The sequence below is a fragment of the Cyanistes caeruleus genome, chromosome Z (assembly GCF_971803275.1).
Source record: "Cyanistes caeruleus chromosome Z, bCyaCae1.hap1.1, whole genome shotgun sequence".
Taxonomy (NCBI): domain Eukaryota; kingdom Metazoa; phylum Chordata; class Aves; order Passeriformes; family Paridae; genus Cyanistes; species Cyanistes caeruleus.
The window spans coordinates 8,854,774-8,869,287 of NC_141732.1; the positions used below are offsets into that span (position 1 = coordinate 8,854,774).

A 14,514-nucleotide genomic window follows, 5' to 3' on the forward strand; every position below is an offset into this window, starting at 1 on the left:
CAATATGTTTCACTTACCACCTCTGGTAAACCGAATTAAAAGGTAATTTAACATGTGTGGGTAATTTGGTTTAGAATAGTGCTGATACAGTCCTCTCTTAAAAACACTTTTATTGGTGGAAAAATAATACACACTTTGCTAAGTTTTAGAACATACATTGGTTTCATTATAGTGTAGATAAAGCAGAAACAAAGATTATTTAATATATGCTATGATTATTAGAAACTTCCAGAATAAGCAAAGATGGCATACACTCCTGCATCTGCAATAGTGGCTGTGGCATACACATAGTGTCAGCTTCTTAAGATTTTTTAAAAAAGGAAAAAACGTTATTATGCATTAAAAAAAAAAAAAAAACAACAAAAAAAGCACATGGCCATTTTAAAGAATGTCCCCAGGACTTAATACATGTATTTTCACCTTTGGAATAAAGTATAAAATTATATAAATAGAATTAATAGGGGAAAAAAGTGCAGAGTATGTGTCTCACAGTCACTTGTTTCAGAACACCATGACCAGCTACTTTTTTACCCACCTCATTAAATAATCATTTGCGAAATGGACTAGTAAGAGTATTTTGAAAGCATTATGGTCAAATAAATTGATTCAGGAAACACTGGTTCCAACTTCAAACCTTTTTATAACATATCATGGAGTATATGGCAAATCAATATTTGTCCCTCAGCAAACCAAGCAAAAAACAAAACCCCAGAGATGAATTCTAAAAAATAGGATTAGTAATGAATAATTGCTTTCATAAACCATTTTAAGCTATGAAGATAAAATCACTAATTAGGAACTAAATGTTGTTACAACTGAGCATATTTTAAATTAAGAGTAGGGCAGAATAGTATATGTTATCAATTGAACTACATACTAAAAAGCCGCATCATTAATTACCACATGCTGAAAACATTAATCCTTACACCTTAGAGTTTGTGTCACCAACAGCATCCTGAGGATGTGTTTTAAAAAATCTGATTCATATTAATAATTTTATTCATTGGAAGCCAGCTAAATTCTGTCTGCAAGCATATAAAACATACAGAAAAGAATCATAAAAAATTTAAGTCAATAGTACTTTAGTGCCAGACTCCAATTTAATTTTCACTGTTAAAACTGTACTACCATATTACAAAAGATAAAAAATAAAATCCATATTCTACATAAGAAGTTCAAACAGAAAAAGGAAATTTTAATAGAATGGAATGAGCCCAGATCTGTCTCATCAACATAATGTTCTTGTGAGTGGAACAAAAACCCTGAGTTTAACCAGCAATTCAAATGAAGTAATGGTTTAGTACCACTGAGCAATAGGAAGGATACAGCTGGAATAAGACATCCTCAGGCTCCCCAGCTCAGAGAACACTGGTACACAGTGGCAAGTGACCAGGGAAAAGCAGCAGGAGTGGTCTGAGCAATGTCAGAGACTGTGGCTGGTGGGGACTGACTGAAGCAAACAATCTGGTTTAGTCCCACGTGAAGTTAAGGAGCTGCTTTTCACAGGGGGAGAGCAATACCTCACTAATTGGAAAATACTTTGGAAAGTCAAAGGTGGAAGGCTAGGAATGTGCTCAAGAAGTAGCCAAAGGAGAGGTTATCAGTGCTTATCTGAGACCTTCCAGATGATGTTGGGTCTGTTACCATTTGTTATCACCAATAACTCAAAGTCAGATGATCCTACCATGAAGTAAAGATAGTCCAGAATCAGAAATTTCTGCCTTTCTGAAGTTTCCTAAAAACTTCCTTGGCAAACACAGTGTGGGCCCCAAACACTTCCAGAGCTATTCACACAAGACTTTCATTTCCCATACACTTACCACAGGCTGAGTCCAAGAGGCCCATGATCTATGTGCTAAAGTACAAGGCCCCTTTTTGTGGCTCTTCACATCCCTGTTTACTAAGGTTCATTTTGAGTTCTGGTGAAGTTAGAGGCAGAAATGCAGGAGTTTTGGCTTTGCTGCTGCAGCTATGAAAACATGGGTAACTTACATTCTAGTGCAGAGAAAAGAAAGATCAGGAGGAAAAAGAGGGAGAAATTAAAAAGAAATAAACATGGAGAATAATATAGCAAGCAATTAAGGAGAAAAGAAATTCAGGACTTGAGACTGTCTGGAGCCTGTCTGAACTAGAGCTCCAGAGGTGCAAGGTTTTCAGAAAGAAAACACAAGTGTCACATTCCAGTTTGGAACAGCTATTTTCCTTCACAGATACAGACCTGTGAAATGACCTGCTGAAAACATGCAGGAAGAAGCCCTTCATGAAACCCTTTATTTATGCTTTAGGAGACAGTCATTACTGGCGTTTTTTTTCCACCAAATTTTGTGAAGGAGGAGCTGCAGGAGAGGGAGTAGGCTGGAACTCCCCACAGGAAAAGACATAGCAGAGCAAGAGACTATTGGCCAGCTGTGTCAGGGGCAGGATGCAGGCTAATCCCTGTTTTCATCTTGAGACTCTAGCACTTTTTCTGCCCATGAACATGCCTGGCAAAGTTCAGAGAGTGACCACCACACCTAGAACCTGTGTCCTAATCCTGGATTAAGTAGGGGAACATGGTATGATCCTGCATTTATAGTTCAACTGCTATGTAAACATAACCTAGAATCTTCAGGTATCTTACTAGCACATTGACAATCCTGCTGGCCTACACTTATCCATCTGAACTATTTTGTAAGTGCATCCAGAGCTACCATCTGTCAGGGTATGTCCAGAGCAAAAAGTGCTGTGTAGGCTGGTGTAAATTATCTCAGGAAGGAGAGTAACTGCAAAATCAGCACTGCCTGAGAAAAAAAGAGTCAGAAAAGGATGCTCATGGTCTTTGTGTATTCATTGCTATCTTGCCATTCCTGATGCTGCCTGAGTACCTTAGCTTGATCCCACCAGTCAATTTTTAACACTTCACAGCAGCTTAAGTCTATTCCTGCTCTGAGGGCTCTGGTTTGTTGTTTTAAGTTGTGAGTTTAAAGCTTTCATCCTGTATGTCACTTGGTGTATGCTGCTTTTCAGAGCTCTCAGATTCTTGTGACTCATCTAATATTTTCCAGGTGCTGATTCCAGAGGAAGAGATATGACCCAGCAGCTGATGTTCTATACAAAGAAAGAGTATCCTGTTAGGATAGCACTGTTTCAAATTCATATTGCACATGTCCAAAGTTAAATCCATAAATCTGTCTAGACAGTTAATAGTTTTATTGGTAAATTTATTTTGTGTACTTAAAACAGATCCTGAAGATTTCAAGAAGTCACAGCACCTGGGACTTCTATTTTCCAGGACACATCCTCAAGATGAAATGGCTGAGCAGGTTTCTTGTGCATTTTTTTCCCATATCTCAGGTGGTTTTTGTAGTCTCAAGTCTCTAGTAGATCTCAACAGACTTCCACTGACAAATATAAGAGTGCAAAAAGATCTTTGTGGCACAGCTTCTCCATTCAACGCTGCATTGTCCCCAAAGGTGCAAATTTTACTGCACCCTCCTAATAAAACTCTCTCTACCCACCCATTCAAAACCTACCACAGGCCATCCAGCTTTCTCCAACGAAATTGCTGGATAGAAAGCCCTGAAGGCTGCTGTGTCTTCCACCAGGCTGCCACAGGTTTTACAGCTTGTTCTGGGTTTGCTTTCCCAGCAGTTATGCAATCGCTGTCGCCGCTGGCAGCTCTGGAGCTCAGTGTGTCAGCAGGCTGCCAGGGCAGCCCTGCTCTGCAGCCTTCGCTCCCCTCTGACTCATTTTGGCTCGGACACTTTTCCCCCGCTACTGCCACTCGCTCGGAGGTGAGTTCCTGCCCGTGAGTCATCACCGGGGCTGTGCAGCCCTGTCTGCTGGAGTCCCCTGGGAGGCTCAGGAGCCGGGATGTTTCCGGCGCAGGCTCCGCGCAGAGAATCAAAGCCACCTGCAGCCTCTAACAAATTCACAGCCCGTTTGCTTTTCTTTTCAAGTCCGACAAATTCTCGGCGTTTCCTTGGTAGCCCACCCAAGCTGGCAGCGCTGTTCACAGGAAGGTTGAGTGAGGACAAAACACCCTTCAAAAATTAAAAAAAAAAAAAAAAGGGAAGGGAGGGTAAAAAAAGATATCTGAACACTGTTTGTAAATAAACAGCAGTAAGTTATCAGTAACTTAACTGTAGCAGCAGGAAACATTTCTGTCAGATTCTGGAAAGCCAGCCATGGCAGGAAATTGTTACGTAAAGTGTAAAACTGCTACTATTTAAAAGTGTACTTTGATCAACAAAGGGAGAAAAGATGCATTTCATGCTTTTCACTCCAAAATACATCAGTATGAACAATTTGAGGTAGCTCTTTTCAGTGGGGAACCTCAAGTTACTAGACTTTCAATTTGCTGTAAATGTTAAAGCTCACAGCACTGGCAGATCACACATGAGAGCAGAGAGAAAAAACTGGGCATTGTTCCCCAAGTTGCTTATCTTTTTACTGAAGGATCTGAACCTCTGAAATCAGAAGAGAGGAGATGGACGCCCCATTTCCCACCTTGCCAGAGCCCCAGTGAACCTCTCCAGAGGTCTCTGCTCTGTTTTCCTTTGCCCAGAGGGTCACAAAGAAGCAAGTTTCAGCCAGAATAGCCCAAGTCTAGCTGCTGTGAATCAAGAAACCTATCTACAGCTCCCAGGGATTGGATTTGGTAATCCAGCACACATGTCCTGCATCTGGTGGGGAGCTTGCTGAAGAGAAATGAGAGGAGAGAGATGCATTTCCAGTCCTGGAAAGCAAGGTGGTCAAGGACCTAGAAGGTAAGGAATGACTCCTTGTGGCAGAAAACAGGTATCTTGCTAAAGCCTTTTCTATGGTTAATGGTATCTGTCCTAATTTCCAATTAATTCAGAAGGAGAATCCAAGGATGCTGTGAGCCTAAATCACATGCCAAACCAGGCATTTTGAAACAGTAAACCATCCTTCTGACCTCACAAAGTGGTAGATGCTGAGCTATTCCACTGGAATTACCAGGCTGAACAAACAAGATCAAAAATAGGTTCATGGGGATAGCCCAGAACTTTGGATGCACTTGTGAGGCCAATATTCAGCTGAGTAAGGGAAACTGCAGAGCTCAGCTCTCATTGCCCAGACAGTGTCACTGACAAACAGGAAGAGTTTGAACAAAAGGGCAGAATTCTGCTTGGGGCAGGCAAATCTCCCTCAGTTGGGCTTTGCCCATGCACACCACCCCTGCCTTTCTAACCACCTTGGGATGCTGAAAGGAAAACCTCAGGTTTTCTCTCTTTTCAGGGGTGCTTGGCTGCTACTGATCAGAAACTGAAGCTCTCCATGCATTTTTAGTCCACCACTCTTACTGTGGATGGGTTTCCTTCATTATCAAGGTGATTGTGCTTGTTCCCTCCTGATGGATGGAACTCCTCTGATGTGGAGGAATGACATAAGCCAGAGCTCACCTTCTGATTGGAAGCTTTAGGACCTGCCTAAACAACATTTGATCAGCTATAAAGCATTTTTTTGGATAGTGAATAATTTTGTACTGATTTAGGGAATAATAGGCCACAGAAAGGAGTCAGAACACAGGTTCCCTAAAAACTCAGATTTCTCCTGATGCTCTAATGGGCTTTGCATTGCTCTAATGTGCTTGAAAGGTAAAGACAATCTGGGACTGGTCTTGTCCTGCTGTACCATAAGGAAGGTACAAGGTACACACAACTCTCTTCTCTTGCATTAAATCCTCTGCTGCAAAGCCAATACCCGACTATTTTACCCTCCCATCTATTGTATGTGTAAGCACTCATATCAGAAATGTGAACAGCAATTCAAATTACAGATTATGATGGAACAAAAATCTTGTTTGTGGATAGTGCAATAATGTTCTGTCCATTGTCAGGTAAGGCAAGATTTGTTCCTGCTTCTGAAAACCACAGGACTTTGTGTTTATTTCAGAGTGGTACAGGTGGACCCACTTCAGAAAGCTGGGCTTCCTTGTGCTTCTTGGAATCACACATGAAGTACTGAACCTGTTCCCGCACAGCCCATCAGCAAACCATCCCCATAAGCATAAACTCTCTTTTGAGAGGATAGAGTGCTGTTAAGGAAATGGATTTTTGAAGGCTGAGAGAATAATTACCCATGTCCTTTATTTTTTTCCCTTTGGAGAGGAACATAATGTTTTCTGGCTAACCTTAAAGTCTTGAACCTTAGAAAACATAACGTAATGTTTTATATTAGGAATACCATGCAAAACCCAGAGAAAGAGTTCTCCAGAGTCTTCACAGCAATAGCAAACTATAAGGGATAGGCAGAGATTATAATTTCAGAACATCTCTTTTCAATTTTGTTAACCTACGTAAGTTTTTGACTCTATAATGAACAAAACTATCTATACTCAGCATGGTAGGTATATCTGAGAAAAAAAATAAATATTGAAATTACATCATATTTCTATATTTTATGTAGATAATTTGTAACATCAATATTTTTAAACAAAACTGCTAGAATTAGGCTGGTGAACATCACACTCTCCTGCATTTCAGGAAACCCTCTCTGAAGCAATGGAGACAACAGGACTGAGTTTTGCTGGATTATAAATAGCCAGATTTGGCCTGGCTCTCTTGTGGGTTATGCAAGTTCAGTGTGGAAGAGGAAAGCGGATTAGGGGCCTCATGTTGCCTATTTCTGAGGCAACAGGAGCAACCTGGAGATTGCTTTTACAGTACAGGCAGGAGGCAAAGGAGTAGGACAGGAAGAGCTGCTGTCCCCCTCGGAAGGGGCAGAAAAGTGAATGGCACATCTCCCTGCTTCCTGTGCACCACAAAGCAACTCCTTTACCATGGAACAGATCTTTTTGGCTAGTTTGGCATCTTACAGGGCACAAACTAGCATGCTGTGCCCTCAGTATGTCAGTATGTCAAAGTAACTCAAGGCCAGAGTAGGTGTCTCTTTTCTTTGAGCTTGAGAGAGTGGTGGCTTTTGAACTGGCTCTGGGCAGCAAGCAGCTTCTTACAGTATTTTGGAGGTGTATATTCATGGCTAATTGTGACTGCACCACTCACCTTTGAGCTGGAAGGTCTCAACTAGTACTTCCTCAAAGTACCCCACTTCCATGCCAAGCCTGTGCCACTCACTGATTTTCTGTTTCATTCCTGTTTCCAGAATGATATGTGGGTGCTGAAACTGAAAAGAAAGCAAATAAAAAGAAAGCAGTAGGTCAGGGAAACTACTTTATCCAATGCTCATGACTTACTTATCTTATACTAGTTGCTAAAAATACTGTTTTTCCCTGCCAGGAAACAAAAATACATATATCAATGTCTTGGACCGCAGCATTTGCAAGAGTATGCACCTCACGTTGCCAAACTGAACAGTCATGGATGTTCTTTGCTGTTATTTTTTTGATTTACTGCTGATTCCCTGGCACTCATAAGAAAAAGTAGAGAGAAAATCTAACAGTGAATGAGGAGTATGTCCCAACTTGATAGCAACACCCATAGTGCTCTCGGTGCATTCACAAAACTTACTGACTAATAAAAGCAAGCAGCTGTAAAATGAGAGCTGAAATCCCTGAGGGAGAAAGGTTAATGTCTGCACCAGGAAAGTCTGTTCCCCAGGGCCAGCATGCCTGCGCTGTTGGATGCAGAGAGCCAGCAGGATGCACGGCAGCATGCAAGAGGAAGCCCTGGAGCAGCAGGAGGCTCCCCTAGGAACAGCTGCAGTCCTTAAAAGAGATGCTAAGTCCTTCAAAGCTACAGCTCCTGACACACAAGCTACTTTTGAAATAGTAATTTTAAGTTATCCCTGTCTTCTTCGCAAGGGTGTAAAAGGAAATAGTACTGGTTATTAGGTTTTGTAATGTGAGAGGGTGCAGAAATCCCTGATATCATTAAATACGTCAAAGACCAGAGTGGGACACTAAAAAAAATACAGGAAACTAGTCATATTCACTGATTTCTTATGCCAACTGCTGCAGGTCACTCTGTGTCAGATTTAAAAACCCCCAAAACAACCAACCTTAACAACAGTAAAACCAACAGCAACAACCAGAAGAGAAAAACAAAATAAATAAACTATGGGTCCAATGTTGGAGTGCACTTTAGGCACTCCAAGTGTGTAACCTACCCCCATTTCCTTGCCCATTTTCATCACAATTCCACTATAAAACTTGACCTTCTTCCTTTCCAGCAGTGCTGCAGTGACAACCCAGCCACTTTGAAATACTAAATGCATGGTTGTCTGATGCATGGAAATATGAAAGATACTTGCAGTAGTTGTCATTATTTCTTCCTAAATACTATTACTACATTGGCTCAAAAGACTGATGGCTGACACTTCAGGACTCTACAAATATGAAATACCTGCTGTACCTAACAGTGCCTGCCTCAACACACAGGCTTTCCCTCAGCTATATTCCTGTACTCTGGAAGTTCCATTATTTGAACTCAACAATAATTGTTGCTTTCCCCTGTATGTTCAGCCCCGATTTACTTGTAAGGAACATTTACATGTTTGCTGCATCCATTTGGGGTTTTGTTGTTTAGTTAAGTCTGCTGTTGGTGTAAGTTATTAAGTCACTCATGGCTTTCCAAAAATCTTGTCATACATTTTAATGACAATAGTCACTGTTAATATTCACAACTCAAATTACACTGACTAATGTAACCAAGTTTTTCTAAGCCTTTGTAATTCACCTTGAGTGAGTTACTTGCTAAGGCCATAAGGGTCTACTCATTGCTGATTATAAGGTATGGGATTTGGCCATTATTTTATCTGATCTATCTTATCTAGGAATGCATTGCTTAAAATCTTCTGGATAGTCTCATCCTCCTCTAGAGTTATCAATGCCTTGCAACAGAAATTTCCAAATCCTTCTCTACGCTGTGGGATATAGTCCATAGGCCTGTGCTTTCATCTGTGCAAGATAAGAGAAGTTTGCCTTAGCCAATTAAATTAATTGATCACAAAGGTTTTAAGACAAAATAACAAAAGTTTGAAATTTTGAAACAAAACTAATGATACAAACCATTTTTTAGCAGTCAGCAAGGATTTAATGAGAACAAAATTCCATCCAGCCAATCTCATTTCCTTTATGGAAGGTTATAATGAGGTTAAAGGCCTGTGAATAAACAATAGAAGCCATAAATCTTGTCTTTCATTATGTTTTTTGATATTGGCTGATGTGATCTTTTTTATAAATAAAATAGGCAAACCAAGACTGGATGAAATACGTGCGAGCAGTATGTGAACAAAACTGGAGAACCATACCAGAAAAGTGCCCAGCCATTTACTACAAAAACAGAGTTCTGAATTAAGTCCTTATATTTGTCCAAATCAGTATTTCCAGTAACTAGGATATTGAAATAGGAAGAAACCCAATTGAAATTCAAGGGCTGAGGTAAAAGTACAGTCAGTGCCAGTGGTGAAAACCAGGAACATTTGAAATTTTCATGACAAACTGATATTTTTTCTTTATAAGAAAGTGTTGCTCAAGAAGAGGACAATGCCACCTGGTACTTAGGCAGCCAAATTTTTGGGCAGTACCTCTGTGGAAAACTACCTGAGGGTCACAATGAATCTGTAGGTAGGAGGAGTTAATCTGCTGCTGTTGCTAGAAAAACTAACACTACCAGATTATACAAACAAAAGCATTAACCTACAGGGCTCATGCAGAACTCATTCTGCTCCTGTCAACATTTGCCGAACTTCAGATGAGCAGTTGTATCTGGTTTTGGGAAAGGCACTTTCTGCAAGATGGGAAGAAGCTGGAGGATGCCCAGGAGAGAGCTCTGAGAGTAGCCAGGGGTTGAGAAAATGTGCTTACCAGGGAAGGACTGCATGAAACAGGACTGCTTAATTTAACATGAGGAAAGCACAACAAAAAAGGCAGCTGCACAAGGACAGAGGAAAAATTTTGGTTTTTGGTCGATGAGAGTCAGGGCAGGATGCAAAGAGCCTAAATCCTGGTAAGAAGCATTAGGTTGAATGTTTGAAAGTGGTTTCCTATCAGCTTGGCCTCTGCTGCAGGACACCTTAGAAAGAAAATTGCACAAATTTTTCCAAGCTGTGAAAAACCTCACAACTATGCAGGTAGTTCATACTGCTGAAGAAGGCTGAAGATCTTAGAGACTTTTCCAGGCAAGCTTGGCCAGGGGGGAGACATGTAAAGCTCTTCTGAGAGTGCCAGTGCTGTTTCTCTGGACCTGGTGGAAATGTCCTGCCCTGCAAAAAGTGCTGCCTTTGATGCCCACTCTCCCTTGCCTCACTCTTTGTTGTCTCGAACCATGTCTTGCAGGCAATCTCCCAATATCTAATTAAGAATGCAACATCATGTTAACAAACCAAAGACTTCAATGTTTTATACTTCCAATATTTTTATCCTCTCCTTTCTCTACCCCACTTGAAATATTTAATGGATATTTAAATATGCTGGTTTCCATGGGTGTAAGCAGACCAATATATAAAACTCTGAACCTTGACTGCCTTCTTGTCACACTCATGAGGATGTGCTAAAACTACTGGCTGCACGTAATCTAATAACCAACAGAAGCAGCAGTTGCAGACTGTAGCCCCTGGCCTAATGACCCGATGCTTTAATTGAATATATGATGCACCTACCACAGCAAATATGAAGGGGAAGACAAACAGTGAGTGAAACGCAATTTTCACTTCATTCAGTTTCTATTATTTCTGCCACCTACAGTATTTATGCTGTTTTGAAAAGTATTTTAAATTTTCACTTTATCTCACAGCCTTAAGAAAACTATTTACTAAAAGCAAGGAGATTGGTTTCTTTTAAGGCACCTACTCAGGTAATTAGCCAGTTTTCCCCCTCAAATCATGCATTCCACTGATGTGGTGCTGAGAAGATCAGGCAGTTCCCCACCTTCACCCTTCAGCCTGGACCACCGGGTGCTGCTTCTAAGAAAGATGATCACAGACCCAGCTGCAGCTGCAGGTGCTGGATTGTGCATAACAAGGTCACCTGCTCCAGGTGCCCTCTAGTCCACCCTGCTCCCACCAGATTACATATGTGCCTAGAGAAAGCCAGATTTTAATTTATTTCTAATTATTTTTGCCTCATAAGATGATGCAGTAGCTTGAACCAAGGACATGGGCACAGGCTGTTTATGACCCCAGTGGATGGATCACTGCGTAGAGTTTCCTGCTGTGAGGCTGCTGAGGGGTCCCAAGGACAACTTGGATGTCCCCACATCCCTTAGCTGCCAAAATCTGTACTAGACCAACTTTTAGACACTGAAAATCCAGACTCATATAATTTATGCATAAAAACTATTGCTTCTGTTGAAAGTAGAACTCTAATCTACTTAACTGTTAGAAATAACCTTCATCTTTCTGAAATCTACCAGGTAGCACAGGCTGGACATAAACTGCTGAACAAGCTGCCTATTGCAGCATTCCCTGTGAGGAAGATATGCAGGAACAGATTTGTAGCTGCAAAGCTGCTCCTAGCACACAACATGGTACTTCATAGGATAAGGACTGCTTCCCTGGGCTCAGCTGGTAACATCCAAGCTGCCTCAAGCTTTGTTGAGGCACACATAACCACCAGGATAATTATCTGTCCAAAAGCAAGTTTTGATTTCATGTTAGTATTGGTTCTGCACTCAGAAGTGTGTCTGTAACATCTGTATTCTACCCATTAACTCTGGCACATCATCTGATTAACATCGTTATCATCAGGGGGATTATAGTACTTCATGTAAATTTAAAAGGCAATAATTCATTATGCATTGTACTGAATACAGAAGAGAAAAGCTGTTTCTGGGACTCACACTTGCTTAACCCTAAGGACTGATCCATAGTAAGTTTATGGGGTCTGTCAGAACTAGACGGAAAATAGATGTGAAATTGTACACTCAAATGTACAATTGTACAATAAAATTAAATAGAAGACGTTCTTTATACTAGTAAAGAAATAAAGGTAAGTTCTTTTTTTGCAAAGTACCTCTAAGGAAAATTTGATATGAAGAATTACTTGTGTTTTCTATATTATATGACAGTAATTTATGTCAATTACTTTGCTTTTCCCCATTTTGCAATTTTTGAAGTGCTTAGATTATTTTGTGCATTTTCCTCATTGTTGAATGAAACCGCTGTAACTAAATGTCATTAAAGAAAGCTTTGTACACAGTCTTTTTCAGAGGTGAAGCCAAGAATTTAGGAAGGTTTACAGTGGTGATTTTCATGCAGGTAAGATGACCACCATTTTAACTTCATGAGTTCAGTTAACCTTGCTATTGGAGATAAAAGGAAAGACCTAATGTAGCAGAAAAAATTTTTTCCCATCAGCCTGGTTTGGTACAGATATCAAATTCTTCCACATCTGGGCACTCTGAGAGATGAGGAACTCAACTGCTTAGGCCTCAGATCTGATTTAGTACCTGTGCATTAACATCAAACTAAACTTACTGGCTTCTGCTGCAATGTGAATGGATTGCTAAAAAAAGCAATGTGTAATTATGAACGGAATTCTCTAAATTCTCATATGGCTCAACTTCATCAATGCTCCAATAGCCTGAAGGTATCTTATCCCAACAGTCTAGAATAAAAAAATAAGGTTATAAGAGAAACATTTTACCTGGTATTTCCTTTGTGATAGATATGATAAATATTAATAATATATTGGGGTTTAGTACAATTCCTTGAATTAAATCTGAAGTGACAAGACCTGAAAGAATGTCCAACTGGTTTCCTTCACCTGCAACTTAGATCACTTCACACACTGTTGTAGCCAACAGCTGTTTAGAATACCTCAACTTCATGTTTTCCCAGCAATTACACCCAAGTCACAGCAAAGGACAAAATTAATATTATTTTCATTTCTGCAATTAATAGATTATTTGCCTCAATATCAGTATGTTTACAGAGAATAGTGTAAAGATTGAAAGAGTCTGCAAGAGGGATTTTGAGGGACAAAGTGAGCAAGGTATGGAGGAAGTAGATCTATCTTGAATTTCTAACAGACTTTTCTTTAACTTCGGCATGCTGCTCATCATAGGAATATAATTAGCCTGGTTTAAAGCTACCTCAGACTAAATGTGCAATTGTTCAACAAGATGGAAAAGGCAAAGGTCAATTATTACTAGTGTAATTTATTGCATAATAGACTCTTGCTCCCTAGTTATGTTGGTGGGAGTGCTTTTATTCTAAGGCTACTGCCAAATTTAACCCTCCTCTTCAAATAATTTTGAGTCTGCTGAGAACTCATGAAGTACTGGAAGGAGGGGAATTCATCCAGTCCTGCAATGGTCTGTCTCACAAAACTTGCCTCTGGGGAGCTTCTGAAGCAAGGCCATAGCATATGTCATGTGTGACAATTTATCAGTTTGTTTCATTCACAGGGACTGGACTGCATACTTCAAAAAGCAGTAATTTTCCCAGGGGGTGATTCACACCAAAGAAATTATTTTTTGTTTTTAACTGAGTGTCTGTGCTACACATTTATGCTCTTTCACATCTCCCCTACACCACTGTTAGCAATGACAATTTTAAGAGGATGGGGAAAGCCACCTCCAGCTGAGAAGCACATATCTGATGATACTGTTCCACTAGATTGAAATCATGTTTATAGTCTGCCAGGGACATAATTTGGAGTTAATGTAGCAACCTGGGCTTTCGCCCACAAACTTTAGACAGTTTATTGACTGCCTTTCCAGTTTGAGTTCAGAGAAAGGCAAAGGCTGCTTTAAACTTCTACCACAAGTAAACATAAAGTGAAATTATGAGGACAAACTCAGATCTGCAGCGCAGTAATTCTGCAGCACTGTGGTGCAGGAGAACAGTGTGCAAACACAGAATACCTTCTCAAAGCAATAATGTGAAAAAAGGTTTTTTCAGTTTGGGTGGGTTTTTTCCAGAATACTCAAAAAATTTAAGTTGGTACTTTTCTAATTATTATCTCTCTGTTTTCAATCCAATTCTGAGCATCTCTTAAACTAACATTTCAAATAATTTGGAGACATTTTGCAAAAACCTAAGAACACCACAGTATCCAGACACTGTTGTGTGAGCAGTTTCTCCTCCACCCAGGAATCCAAATCTATGCTGAACAAAACCAGAACAACCCTAAACTTAAAAGAGAAAATATAAAACAAATACCAATACCTACCCTAGAACTTTTTATGCTTTACTTTATTTGTTCTTTTTCTGTACAGCAGGACATTGCTCTTTGAATCACATACGTCTCTTGCAATTAAATTAATTATAATTAACTGGGTTGTTACTGTGCTCTTCTATGCAATGTACAAATGCGTGGGACAGAAAGCAGCCAGCAAAGAATAAATCCAGTGGTCAGGTAAGGCAAGAACAGAAGTGCAGAGGAAAGGAGAGATTTGTCTTCCATCAAATGTGCTAATGGGAGAGTAGGCAGAACCCCGCTCCCTTGCCTTTGCTGGGACTATTCATGTGCTTAAACGCATACATGCATTCATGTTTTGACAGTCTGAGATTTTTAAAAGAAGATCAAAGAAAGTGTGGGAGGGAGTGGAGAGGAGGTTTGAAATTCTCTTATTCATTCAAGTGAGTTTTTGCCTCTGAGCTTAAATT

The 14,514-nt window shown here is 40.1% G+C and overlaps 1 protein-coding gene across 2 annotated transcripts in view; it reads right to left on the minus strand.

Moving 5' to 3' along the window:
- Window positions 1–97: 97 nt before the first annotated feature.
- Window positions 98–14,514, minus strand: part of LOC111940754 (uncharacterized) — a 32,405-nt gene continuing 17,988 nt past the window's right edge. The window contains exons 1-3 of one of the 2 annotated variants that reach the window (XR_015280009.1): window positions 10,754–10,881; window positions 7,008–7,128; window positions 98–4,022 (exon numbers count right to left, since the gene is read on the minus strand). Coding sequence is in view for 1 of the 2 variants with exons in the window: in XM_086866628.1 (XP_086722754.1) it covers window positions 3,934–4,022; window positions 7,008–7,128 (210 nt within the window). In the remaining variant the exon portion in view is untranslated. Of the gene's footprint in view, window positions 4,023–7,007; window positions 7,129–10,753; window positions 10,882–14,514 lie in introns of those variants that run through there. The other variant, XM_086866628.1, reaches the window with a different exon arrangement.